Raw genomic sequence first — 13,944 nt, 5'->3', positions numbered from 1 at the left:
ACATGTAACCGAATAGTCTGAAAAAGCAGTTTAATTGATAATCATGTCAGAATAATATAGTTTTTTAATAAAAAAGAGATCCATTATTAAAGAGGCTATATTTGAGCCTCTACATTGCTTAACATTAATAGTACTCATGTTGAGAGGAAGATTAATTTTTTTAATCTTCTGGATAGAAATATGAATTTCATTAATTTGACGTTTCTGAAATGGTAGCCAATGACATTTACAGTTAAACTATACTTTTATTGTATTTCACTTAAAATGTCTTTCTGGTTCATTTTAATTTTAAAATCTAATTTGAATGTGTTTTCTTATAGAGAGAAATTTTAGTAGAAATGTGAGACATACTAGTGGAAACAAATATGAATACCATTGCATTTGAGTTTTACTATAAAATTATCTGCAAATTTATAGTTGCTTTTAGTTTTGCTTTTAAGAATAATACTTAGTGTAAGCTTCAACGCTGTTGCTTTGTTGTTTTGTTTTCCCAGGAGCCATATAACGCACCTCTTTGAAAATGATCGTCATTTTTCTCACCTGTCAACATTGGAAAGGGAGATGGCTTTTCGCACTGAAATGGTTAGTTTTTATGTGGTATTTTATTGTAGTGCATTAGGCATCTAAACAATTTAAAACTTTATATCATGGAAATTTTTAAAAAGATGTTCCAAAGTAGAAAGAGTAGATGGCTCTTCCCTTCCCATGTCCCAGCTTCAACAGCTGACAGCATGCAACACCCCCACTCCACCATCTCTTTTTAAAGGAAATCCCAGGCATTACATCATTTCATCTGTTAATACTTTCCTAAGTGTCTTAAGAGACAGACTATTTTTGTTAATCATAGTACTATTGTCATACTTGAAAACAATTAACAACAATTCCTTAATATGATCAAATAAAAATCAATGTTTAAATAGCCTGATTGGCATTTCTTTTAAAACAGTTGGTATGTTTGAATCAGAATTCAAACAATGTGTACACGTTGCATTTAGTTGATGTATCTCATAAGTCTTTTGATCTATAAATTCCTCTTCCCATTTTTGTTTTTTTCTTTTCCTGCCATTTATTTGTTGAGGTATCCAGGTCATTTGTCCTGTTGAATTACCTACAATAATTCATCTTGCTTATTATGTTCTGTTATAAGAAAGACTTCAGACAAATTGAATTTAAGAGTTTAATTGAGCAAAGAATGATTTGCGAATCAGGCAGTCTCTGGAACCAGAATAAGGCTCAGATTTATAGACAGAAAAAGGAAAGTAACCTACAGAAAGCAGAAGTGAGGTACAGAAACAGCCAGACTGGTTGCAGCTCGGTGTTTGCCTTATTTGAACACAGTTTGAACAGTTGGCTGCCTGTAATTGGCTGAGACGCAGCTGCTTGTTGTAAGAATAGGTTACAGTCTGTTTACTCACCAAGTTAGCTTTTAGTTCACTATGTCAGAAGAAACCTTTAGGCCAAACTTAATTTAACAATTTCTCTGTCCCAAGTTTCCTGAAAATTGATGGAACAGAGTCTTGATGGCTGAAGATGTGACTTTTTTTCTGGCAGGAACGTCTCCTAGGTGGTGCTGTGTACTTCCTACTTTACCGTACAAAGATGTGCACCGTATCTGGTTGTCTCACTTTCTGTGAAGTTAAGATGAATCATGGCTTTAGGTATCCGTTGTAGCCTAGCCACTGTCCTAGGATTGGGCCAGTTATTTCATTAGGATTGTCAAGTAGTGATTATGCTCTCATTTTCCCCTACATTTATTAACTGTAATTCTTCTATAAAGAACTTTCCTACTTTATTTTAAAGTTCTTCTATAAAGAAAAACTTCTGTAATTCTTCTATAAAGAACTTGAAAATAGGCTTACCTATTTGGTTTCTCTCTGAGATACACTTCATAGAGGAAAGACAGGAAAATGCTTGATTCTTTTTATTTACCAGTCTTCAGAAAAGTGAATTGGTTCTTTAGCATCTTGTAGTGGTGACCAATGGAGTGACTTCTTTTTCTTTTTTTTTGGTTATCGAGATACATTTTACTGTTTTTATTTTATTTTATTTTTTTAATTTTAATTTTTGTTGTAATATGGTTGATTGTCATATCTGTGGCGTACAGAGTTGAATATCAATACCTATGTGCAATATATAATGCTCAAATCAGAATAATTAGCATATTCAACAATGTGTGTCATCACTTTTCATGACACTTTACCAGTTCCTCCCTTACCTCCTTCCCCTTTCCCACCTCTAGTGACCTCATTTCTCCTTTTGAAAGTTCAACATATTATTGATTGTTGTTTCTTTCTTTCTTTCTCTCTCTTTTTCTCTTTTTGTTTCATTTATATGCTTACATTTTAGCTCCCACTTAATGACTGAGGACATAGAGTGTTTTTCTTTCTGTGTTTGCCTCATCTCACTTAAACTGATTTTCCCTAAGTTCATCCATATTGCTGCGAATGGCAATATTTCATTCTTTTTTATGGTAGAGTAGTATTCCATTATGTATATATATGACATTTTTCTTATCCAGTCTTCTGACCATTGACATTTAGAATGGTTCCAACTCTTAGCTGTTGTAAATAGAGCTGTGATAAAAATAGGGGTGCAGGTATCTCTTCTAGATGATGCTTTCTATTTCTTTGAGTATACATCCAGCAGTAGGATTGTTGGATCGTATGGCAGTTCTGTCTGTAGTTTGAGGAAATTCCACACTGTTTTCCATAACGGCTGCACTAATCTACAGTCCCACTAACACTGTAGAAGAGTTCTCCTTTCTCCACGTCCTCGCCAGCAATTTTTGTTCTCTGTCTTTTTGATAATAGCCAGTCTAACTGGGGTGAGATGATATCTTAATGTGGTTTTCATTTGTGTTTTCTTGATGCTAAGTGATATGGAGCATTTTTCATGTGTCTGTTGGCCATTTGTGTATCTTCCTTTGAGAAATGCTTATTAAGCTCTTTTGCCCATTTTTTTAATTGGGTTATTTATTTTTTTACTGTTAAGTTGTTTGAATTCTTCATGTATTCCAGATATTAATCCTTTGTCAGATGCATAGGAGTGCCTTCTTTTGAAACAAACATTATGATCTGATGGGTTTTAACATATTTTGTAAACTTTCCTATCTTTAGCTAGTGAAAGCTCTTGCAATTTGGCTTTGTGTGCCCAGGACATGACCTCACTAGTATTCCATGGCTTCCTTATTTCAGGTACTACAAGACATTTCCTCCTTAGACCTGGCATCGGCCAGTGTTCTAAGAGCCCCAATTGTTTTCATTGGCAAATGGTATTTAGAGACCACAATCTTAGTGCTAGAGATACTCATTGGAACTAGATTGGGCATTGTGTCTAGCCTTTTTTAGTGAACAGAATTAGGAAATTTTTTTAAAAGAGAAAATAAATCGCTAATTTACATTCCTATTTTTAAATTCAAATTTAGGATTGATGTTTTTTACTTATCTAATATTAAATTTGTATCTTTTCTCTTAGTCTGAAAATCTTGGTTTCAAATTACTTATTACTAGGAATAAAAGTACCAAAGGTTTTGTTAAAAATATGATTACTGAAAATAGTTTAAGAAGTTCTCGCATCTCGTTTTGACCTTAGTATATATTCTACTAGGGATGTACAGTAAAATTACTGTCTTAAATTACTAGAAATACTCTCTCGACTTTATCAATAGTTAATTCCTTTCTTTTATTTTTATTTTGCTGTTTAGAGATTTTTAGATTTCTGTTTTATAAGTAAATAAGACATTTACATAATTCCACAATCAAACCAACAAAACAAGGTAGGCATATTTTCTTAGGGCTGCCATAACGTAATGTCACAAGCTGTCTTAAAACAGCAGAAGTTTATTCTCTCACAGTTCTCGAGGTTTGAAGCGGGACATTAAGGTGTGGGCAGGGCCCTCTTCTCTTGGGAGGTTCTAGGGGATAATCCTTCCTTGTCTTAGCCTCAGCTTAGCTTCCTGTGGCTGATGGCAGTTTTGGCATTCCTTGGCTGTTGGTGCATCACCCCAGTCTCTGCCTCCGTCTTCACCTGGCCCTTCTCCCTGTATGTCTGTGTCTGTGTCTGTGTCGAAATTTCCCTCTTCTTATGAGGGTACCATTTGTATTAGATTTCGAGTCCACTTTAATCCAGTGTGACCTCATCTTAACTTGATTACATCTGCAAGGACCCTATTTCCACCTAAGATCACATTCACAGCTTCTGGTAGATGTGAAATTTTGAGGGACTCTACTTGACTCAGTATAGTAGGAAGTATAATTTTAAAAATAGTGATATGAGAGCTAAACATCATAGTATCAAGACCATTTTTTCTTTTTCAATTAATATCTGAGTAGGAAAATCACTTTTTGTTTAGAGTTTGGCAGCTAATTGTACTGGCTACCAGGGCTACTCTAGTTAACACTGTAGAGAAGATGGAGTTTGCACCCCGTGTTTATCTGTCTTCCTCTATACTGCCACTTGTACTCCTTCCCTAGGCTTCTAGTGCTTTCTTGGTTTTTGTCCCATGAATTATTCCACCCTTGCTATCTTTCCAAAGTAGCATGTCAAGCTAAACAAATATCTCTTTCTCTCAAAACAGGACCATTACCGCCCTCCCCACCCCCAACATCCCCCGTCTCAGGGTTCTTACCTTATGCTGAATTGATAAGAGAAAAAATGATCTGTAAAATTAGTTGGCATCTGAATGGAATTTATATGTAATGCATCAGTGTATAGCCTTCTCATCACATTTGCATTTTTGCACGTACATCTGGAGGAAAGATGACTGATAGTGTTATTTTGGAGATTCATATAAGCAATTGGGGGAAGCATTTTTGGCTTCGGAGTATTTCTTGGTTCATGGTAAATTTTAATTCCATAGTAAACCACTCACTCTGCTCATAAGATAGCTTTTTCTAGCACATATTGTGAGATTTTCTTAGATGAAGCATGCTGAATTATATTATTTTTTTAAATGTTGAAACTGTTTTTGAAGCTATTTTGCATTCAGTTATTTTATTTAAGACAAGGTTATGTTAAAATATATAGTTTTTCGCAACTTAAGAAATTATCAGTGATCAGAAACCTGTCAAATTAATTGTACTTATTACTTGCTTGATTGCTTTGTTTTTCAAGAACTGTGCATTTTAAATATTTTTTAAGCTGAAAAGAGGCATGATATTTACGCACCTTTTATTATCGCTGGGGCATGCCCTTGTTTCAGGGGCTTTATTATTCCTACTTCAAGACCATTGTGGAAGCACCCTCATTTTTGAGTGGAGTATGGATGATTATGAATGATAAACAGACTGAGCACCCCCTTGTTATTAACACACTAAAGAGATTCAATCTTTACCCTGAGGTAAGTGACTTTTTCTAACTGTGACTTTTCACTTTTTAATTTAATTTAATTTTATTTTACTTTTTTATTGGTTATGAATATTCATGAGATACAACGCTGATTGTCACCCCCCGTGCCCATGATGTGGGGCCAGATTCATACTGGCGGTATGCCCATTACCACAAATTGCATTCGTATCCTGTGTCTCATTCCCAGTTATCCCCAACCTCCCTCTTTTTTGCATTAAAAGCTGATTCTAAATGTAAGGTAAAATTTAATATATTAAATTTTATTTCATTTTTTAAAAGAAAATATGTATCTTCAGAAGGAATATGGAAATAAGATCATTATTGACTTGGGGGGGCTTTAACTAATTCTATGGGAACTATTAATTGTGACTGTGTGTTTAGAAAATGTGGAAACTGTGTAGATTTGGTGTGCTTGTAGGGATTATAGCATCCGGGGGCACCATTACTTTTATATATTGTTTGCCGAATAATGTTTCTTCCCTCTCTGGGGTTCCTCATTTAATTGAGTGCCCGTTCATGGGATGGGGCTGGGGGAAAATGGGCCTGCCCAGGTGAGGGGGGAAGTTGGTGATACCCGGGACTCGTTTTAGTTTCTCCTTTATCCTCCCTGCCTTCATTTGAGGCATCCCTAAGCATTCTCCAGGGCCTCGCTGAGATGGGACTTCCTCCTTGACTTCATTTGAGGCTCTCCTATGAGGGTCACCTCCTCACATCCCCTCTTAGCATGCCTGACGGCAGGGCCCTGTCTGTCTTATCCTCTGCTTAGCACCAGCCCTTGGTGGGCTCTCTGTCATTTCCCACACAGCGAGAAGAGTCGCCTAGCTTCCAGACCAATGAGCTTAGCCTGATTGATTAATGAGGGGATGGAGGTTACAGACAAATAAATAACCACAAAGTTTCAGTGTTTTCTCACTAATGCATTGCTTATTGAGTACTTTCTAGAACTGTGGACACATTGACTTTAGAGAAATGGGATCACACGGCACATTTTTTTTTTAAAGTGCCTTTTGTCTTTTAAGAATATTTATAACCGTCTTCCTATGTCATTTTCCTTCTGTAGCATCATTTTTAGTGGCTATCTGTATGATCTGCCGTTGTCAATGTAGCCCATCTTTTATGGAAATTCTGATTGTTTTTAACTTTTTAAATATTTTAATCAAAGCTACAGTAACCACCCTTGAAGCTCAATCTTTACACACATCCTTTTTTAAACTACAAATTTGTTGATGTGGAACTACTTAGTTCAACAGAATATATACTTTAATGATTTTGGTACATGTTGCTGAAATGCCTTCCAGATAGATCCTACTAATTGAAACCCCACTGGCAGTGTTTTTGAAAATGTTTTTTTACCCGCATCCTTGCTAGTTTGATAGACAAAGAAATTGAAATCACATGATGTATTTTACTCACTGATATATTTTTCAAAGCTATGTAGTCCATATGATGCATTTCACTTTTAAAAATATTTACTTGTTTATGCCTCTTGTCTATATTTCTATTGAAATTTTATAAGAGCTCATTTATTATATACAGGATGGTAATATGCTATACAGATAAAACATTTTCCTCAGTTTTTGTTTGCCTTTTAGCTTTGTGTGTGATGTGTATGTATTTTTTCTGTACAGAAATATATCTATGAATTTTTAAAATTTATCATTTTTCTTTCATATGTACTTGTAAATGCATAGCGTGGGTTAGGAATCTAACCTTATATTTTTTCCAGGATGTAACCTTATATTTTCTACAACCTTATATTTTATGTAACCTAACACTCTGATGAGTGGTCCATCCTTTCACCATTGATTTGAAGTACTTTTCTTAAACAAAATTATTATACATATATCCTTACATCAGGTTTTTGACTTTGTGCAGTGTTGCATTAGGCTGTGGTCCCAGAACATGGACATTGAGATGGAGATTTGTGTGCAGGAAGTGTGTGGGGGGTGCCCTTAGGGTCAGCACCTGAAGGCAGTGAAGGAAGCAGGACGAGGCAGGAGGAGGAGTTGAGCTGTGACACAGTCACAGCAAAGGCCTCGCCAGTTCCCGGGAGCTCAGGGCTGGGATGGCATTGCAGAGTTGCCCTTCCCTGAGGCAGTTCCCAGAGGCAGACTCAGCTGAGAGCTGTCAGCCTCCAGCCTTCCCAGCAGCGGCAGCGGTGACGGAATGAGTGCCCCTCCCTAGAAGGGGGGTCTGGGTGGCTCACACCTCCACCGCGGCTGCACTGATCCGTCTGGCTCTTCTCGGGCCAGTATCACACTATTTTCATTATTGTAAGTGGTGAGTTTTAGTCTGTTAGGCCATTCCCTTCAGTTATTTCCTTTTTGGTTTTTTTCTTGATAAGTTTTAGACACTTGGGATTTTGATTAGGATAGTTTTATGTTTATGAATTAATTTGAGGGAGAATTCACATTTGAAAAATTAGCTCTATTCAAGTAAACACAGTATCTCTCTATTTGTTCAGATCTTTTATGTCCATTAGTAGAGTTTCATAGCTTTTGAAAACACAAATCTCGCATGTTTCTTGTTATATTTTATTCTTACCCCTGGATGAAGTGTCAGAGACTAGCCGGTGAAGAATCTGTGTGGGAGATTCAGAGCCTCATTTTACTAGATTTAAAGGGAGCCAAGTGGATGGTACAAGAAAGGAAAATTTTATAATTATCAGAATATCTCAAAAAATTCTAGCAATGAAAACTGTTTATGATAATTTCTTTTTTTTTTTTTTTATCATTTTGAGTTTAGAATAATTAATTTCTTATGTTGTCTCTGTTTTTTTTAAACAGGTAATCTTGGCCAGCTGGTACCGGGTTTATACCCAAATAATGGACTTGATTGGTATTCAAACCAAGATATGTTGGACGGTTACCAGAGGAGAAGGGCTCAGTCCTATTGAAAGCTGTGAAGGTATGTTTTTTTCTGTAATATTTTCCATTTATCTGTAGTAATAAAATAAACTTACCACAAACTTGCCCAGCATAATAACTTTACCCCAAACTTAGTGGTAGAAACAGCAATCATTTTTATTGTGCTCATGGATCCTCCAAATCAGGAATTGGAGCAGCCTGTATAGCAGGATTGGGTTGTCTCCGTGACGACCAGGCTTCTGCTAGTGAGACGCAGATGGCTGGGAAGACTGGAATAAACTGGAGCTACTTTCTTCAGTGTTTGGCTTCTGGGCTGGGTGATTGTGAGGCTGAGCTCAGCTAGGACTGTCAGTTGGGACACCAATGTGTGGCCTTTTCGTGTAGTTGGGCTTTTTTACAGCAAGGGACGTTAGGGTAGTCAGGCTCTCCCTTTGGCAGTTCAACTCTCCAAGCTGGGCACTGCATGGCCTCTTATAACCTGGCCTCAGAAATCACTTAGTGTTGCTTCTGCCACACTCTGTCGAAGCAGTCACAAGCCCAGCCAGACACAAAAATGGGCACAGGCCTTGTGCCCCTATAAGAGGCCTAGCAGTGTGTTTGCAGCCCTTTCTTAAACCCCCCACAGATACTACCCTGCTCTCTTTTATGTTCCGTAGTAGTGTCATGTTTTCATATGAGAACCAAGGCAACTGTTCAATGTAGCTGGAAACCATTTACAAAATAACCTTAGTCTAATATAAATTTCTAGACACATAAAGTAGTTTGTGGTGAGAACATATGTTTTGCTTATTTTTAAAGGACTGGGAGACCCTGCTTGCTTTTATGTTGCTGTAATTTTTATTTTAAATGGACTAATGATGGCATTATTCTTCATATATGGCACATATTTAAGGTAAGAGATATTTTATGTATTTATAAGATATATAAGAATAACAAAAGTAGTTGATTAGTTAATAGTTAATAGGTATTCATTGATTAACTTATAGCTCAGTTTTACAGCAATGTCATACCTGATAACTACTTGTAGTTATAAAATTATTTCACATTTGCATGATTTCATCATTGGCATGGCCATCCACACTTAAAATAGTTCAAGGGGATTAAGTAGAACATGTTGGGATACTTGATAAATTTTAAATATTCATAGGCATTTGAACATAAACAATAAATATTGTTTCCATAAAATATAAGGGAAAAGACCACTCATTATCAAATGATATTAATGGCTCTTTGCTAATGTTAAATAGAAGCATATTTTATACATATATTTAATATTTGGCCTGATTTACTTTACAGTTGGGTAGCTTTCCTAAAACTAAAAGATTGATGCATTTTAAAGTTTTTAATGTTTCCTTTTTTTTTTGACAATTTATCACATTATATACATTTTTGAACCATTTTACTTTGAGAGTATCTTTAGAATTTTTTTCTTTACTACATACTGATTCTTTGTAGTACAAGAAGTATGAGCGTAAGCATTTGATTTTCACCTTGGGATAGAGTTGCCCTGTATCTGTGGGGTCCACATCTGTGGGTTCAACCTACCACGAAAGGAAATATTTGGAAAAAAAAATGTCTGTGCTGAACATGTACAGACTTTTTTTTCTTGTCATTACTCCCTAAACAATACAGTGTAACAACTATTGTTACTACACAGCATTGACGTTATCTTAGGTATTATAAATAATCTAGAGGTGATTTAAAGTATACAGGAGGATGCATGTAGGTTATGTGCAAATACTACATTTTATATCAGGGACTTGAGTGTCTCATGGATTTTGGTATCTGTGGGAGGTCCTGGAACCGGTCCCTCTCAGATACTGAGGGATGACTGCAATATAGTTTGAATCTGCTGTTATCCCATTATCTTCTTTGATTTGGAAATGTGGCATTTTCAGTTTAATACCGCAAAGGTCTATTAAGCTTCTAGTTCACTGTTTGAGTATATAGCAGTTATTTGATAAATATTTGTCAAATGACGAAGCTGTTAGAAGATCAATATAAAATATATTTGGTTATAAATTTAAACCACTTTGATATTAATATTTCTGACTTAGTGCCAAGAAAGTCTACTTAATTATGAGAGAGACTGAAATGAAAATGCATGATTAAAAGATGGTGTGAAAGATTTTGTTGTTGAAACAAGGTACAGAGAAATAACTTAACCAAAAGAATATGGTAACTAGGACAGGAGGCTGAGTTGAGGGAAGGTGGGCCAGTGTGCCCATATAATAATGAGCCAAAGAAAGAGAAACTTGGTGGGATATATTCATTTTCTCAAGTACTGCCCATCTGTCTTATGGATAGCTGTTTGACATTTGGGAGATTAGATTTTAAGTAAGAGAAATTGAAATGTGAAGCATGGTATGATTGCTAAATTGCTAATCTATAGTTCTACTACTTTTTTAATTGAAAGAATTTCTGAACATTTATTAGAGTAAACATCTGTATTGAAGGTATAGTATCTGCTGAAGGGAATACACAGTCCTGGTTTTGGTGGAGGGGTTCTTGGTCGTTTAGGCCCTCACCTGAACTTTCTCATTCTTTAGCACCAACAGTCCCAGGTGGGCAGTTTTTTCCCTACATGGGAGGTGTGTATTCAGTTATTCATTGCTATGGGTCAGATGTGTCCCTCAAAAGTTCATGTATTGGAAACTTGATCCCCATGATAATAGTGTTAAGAGGTGGGAAATCAATTATGGTATTTGAAAGGTTGGGCCTTGGAGAGGTGATTGGACCCCTTTTATGCAGTGATGGATCGATGGTATAATGGGTTGTTGTGGGGGGACTGGTGGCTTTATAAGGAGAGCACATGAAAGAGATGTAGCTCTTGCCACCCTTGCTATGTGATTGTTTGCCTGCATCACCAGGGAACCCTGTAGAAAGTTCCCACCCAGAGGAAGGCCCTCACGATGTGTGTTCTCTGGATTGTTGACTTCTCAGCCTCCCAAAATGTAAGAAATAAATTATGTTTCTTATAAATTACCCAGTTTCAGGTATTCTGTTATAAGCAACAGAAAAAGGGCTGATACGTTCAGTCAACACGTGTATTAGTCAGTTTTCTATTGCTTGTGACAGAATACCTGAAACTAGGTATTTAATAAGAAAATAAATTTTATTTCTTCCAGTTTTAGAGACTGGGAAAGCCAAGGTCCAGGGGCATATCTGGTGAGGGCCTTCTTGTTGGGGACTCTGTACAGAGTCACATGGTGGCACAGGGTATCGCATGGTGAGGGCTGAGGAAGAGCATATTCACGTGCTCTCCTTATAAAGCCACCAATCCACAGCAGTGATAACCCATCAGGACCCTCACAATCCAGTCACCTCCTAAAGACCTCCACCTTTCGACAGTGCCACAGTGCGGATCAAGCTTCCACGTGAGTTTTGGGGAGGGCAAACGTTCGTATCATAGCAACATGTAAAGTATATACCAAGTTTTTTAACGTTAATTTTAATTTTTTTTTCAAGACTGTGTTTGGGCTCAAGAGCATGGGAGTGGAGTGGGGTGGGGTGGGATATGAGAGTGATGGCGAGATGTGTGTGAATGGGAGACAGAGAGACAGCAGGGAAGGACAAAGTGCTTGGAATTCTGGAGGCAGAAGAAATTTGTTCTGTGTGGAGGGGCTGCTTTAGTTCAATCTTGGAGAATCGGGGATTTGTATAGGTGGAAATGAGCAATGAGGGGAAGAGCATCCCAGTGAGAGGCAAAGGTGGGAAACCTGGGATGTGGAAAGTGGGTACTGAGCAGTCAGTTTAATGGGATGCATGTTCTTGAGGGCTCACTGTGGAAGACGAAGATTGGAACAGTGGTTGGGCTGGATGTTGAAAGTCCTTCATGCCCGGCTGGCTTGAAATCTATTCCCAAGAAAATGAAGGAAATCAGAAATTTGACCAGTAGGGGGACAGGATTCAAGCTGAGCTGTGATCTCAAGCGACCCTTGACTTTCACCTGTCTCCAAAGTAGAGCAGTGACTTATCCAGCATGGTGGTTGTCAAACTGCAGGACATGACCTAGGACGTTTTAAAACCAACTCAGTGGGTTGGGTCCAGCAGCTTTTTTTTACATGACAAAAAAAAGAATACAAGTGTAAGTAACAGTAACACATGTACTGAGGATATATATAGAGAAACTTGTTTGTTTTTACGTGTGTGTGCTGACTTGTAAAGTCTTACTTCTTATTGTAGTTATAGTGTTTAAAAAAAAAGTCTGTAGGCTGCTGCTTAAGGGAGGCAGCATGTAGTCTACTGACGCGAGGGAGCAGCTTGCACCTTAGAGCATTGGGGTCTTTCGCAGCAGCTGTCTCTGTTCTCCCAGCGTCCAGGGCTGCAGCTCGTTTTAGCTCCCTCACTTTACTGCTGTGTCCCAGCTGGCCCCTTCCTGTTGTCCAGCTCTTGTACCCCACAGTGCTCTGCAGTAGTATCGTCATCTTCATTATTCCAGCTCTCCCTTTGCTGTTTGTGGGCTTTTTCTTAACCCTGAATAATCCCTCCCCAGAGGCATCCTCAGCTCAAGGTTCTTCCCAGCACTCCCCATCCCCAGATGAGCTTGTGGTTCTTGTGTGTATTCTCAGGAAGCCTAGACTCTTCCATTGCTCCTGAGGGCGGATGTGTAAACTGCACTCCAGCCAGATGCTGGTGTACATGGTGTTGAATAAAGGCTCATATCACCTCATTGCCATCAGTTTTTTCATTGCATTTTTAAATGTTTTTGACATGAAGCATTTTTACAGGTCTCTGATGATTACTAGTTAGTTCTTAATGTTTTCTTGCTTGAGTTTAGTTCCCCTTCTAATTTTATGAGTGTGATAAAGCTGCAGACTTCTTAAAATATGGGTTAAGAATAAAGAGGAGGATATCTAAAATTGTGTTTAGAATTTTTTTTTATAAATTGTGTTATATCTTGAGAAATAAAAGTTGAGATTTGTCTAGCAGGTTAGAAATTTGCAGACAGATTGAGTGTGACATTTTTAAATCCAGAAGTATATTTGTTTTTAAATAATACAGGAGAAGTTTTCAGAAGCCAGATAAGCCAGTCCATTTCACCATATATGGAAATAGAAGGGAAAATAGAAAACATAGTCAAATGGTGAATGGGGCCAGGCTGCCAGGCTCTGACACGAGGAGATGAGTTGAGATGTGTTTTGCGAACACAACTTACTTCTGGAATTCTTGGTATTTTTGTATTTTTTTAAAATACCCATTGTCAATTATTTTTTATAAAGCTGTATTATTGATTCATAGTTACAGTTATTTGTTTCTTAAGATACCCTGATGTTTCTAAGCTACAGACTAACAGGGTCTGGAGGCCAGTTTCTTAAGACCCAATGTGTAGAAATCTCTGTTCTGCAAGGAGAGGGGGAAACATAAGAAAGTGGCTGTTGGACAGTTAGGAATTTCCCTCGTGGTTTCTTTTGGGGGGAATTCGTTTTTGCCTGGGAAATGAAATTCTCTTATTGATAAATAATGAAAACTTTTGTTGTTGGACCCCAAGGGCAGATATAAAGCAGGTAATACTACACCTTTTATTCTTTGCAGTTTAGTTTGATTTTCGTATTATTCTGGAGTTTGGGGTTACCATTAGCCAGGTCATTGTGCATTGTTGAGTAAGAATAGGTTGGATATTTTGCTATCAATTATTTACCCTTATGCAGTGGTGTGCTGGTATGTGTTTGACAGCCAGATCCCTGGAAAAAATACATGCTGTATGTATATAAAGTTTATTATAAATTTT

At 37.3% G+C, this 13,944-nt stretch overlaps 1 protein-coding gene across 1 annotated transcript in view; it reads left to right on the top strand.

Moving 5' to 3' along the window:
• DPY19L1 (dpy-19 like C-mannosyltransferase 1) overlaps positions 1-13,944 on the top strand; it is a 124,105-nt gene that overhangs the window by 17,566 nt on the left and 92,595 nt on the right. Inside the window, exons 3-6 of the mRNA XM_063114509.1 lie at positions 495-582; positions 5,201-5,338; positions 8,133-8,253; positions 9,012-9,105. Coding sequence (XP_062970579.1) covers positions 495-582; positions 5,201-5,338; positions 8,133-8,253; positions 9,012-9,105 — 441 coding nt within the window. The remainder of the gene's footprint in view (positions 1-494; positions 583-5,200; positions 5,339-8,132; positions 8,254-9,011; positions 9,106-13,944) is intronic.

This window comes from Cynocephalus volans, chromosome 11 (assembly GCF_027409185.1).
Source record: "Cynocephalus volans isolate mCynVol1 chromosome 11, mCynVol1.pri, whole genome shotgun sequence".
Taxonomy (NCBI): Eukaryota; Metazoa; Chordata; class Mammalia; order Dermoptera; family Cynocephalidae; genus Cynocephalus; species Cynocephalus volans.
The sequence above is the reverse complement of the archived record's forward strand: the minus strand, read 5'-3'. Positions and strand labels throughout refer to the sequence as shown.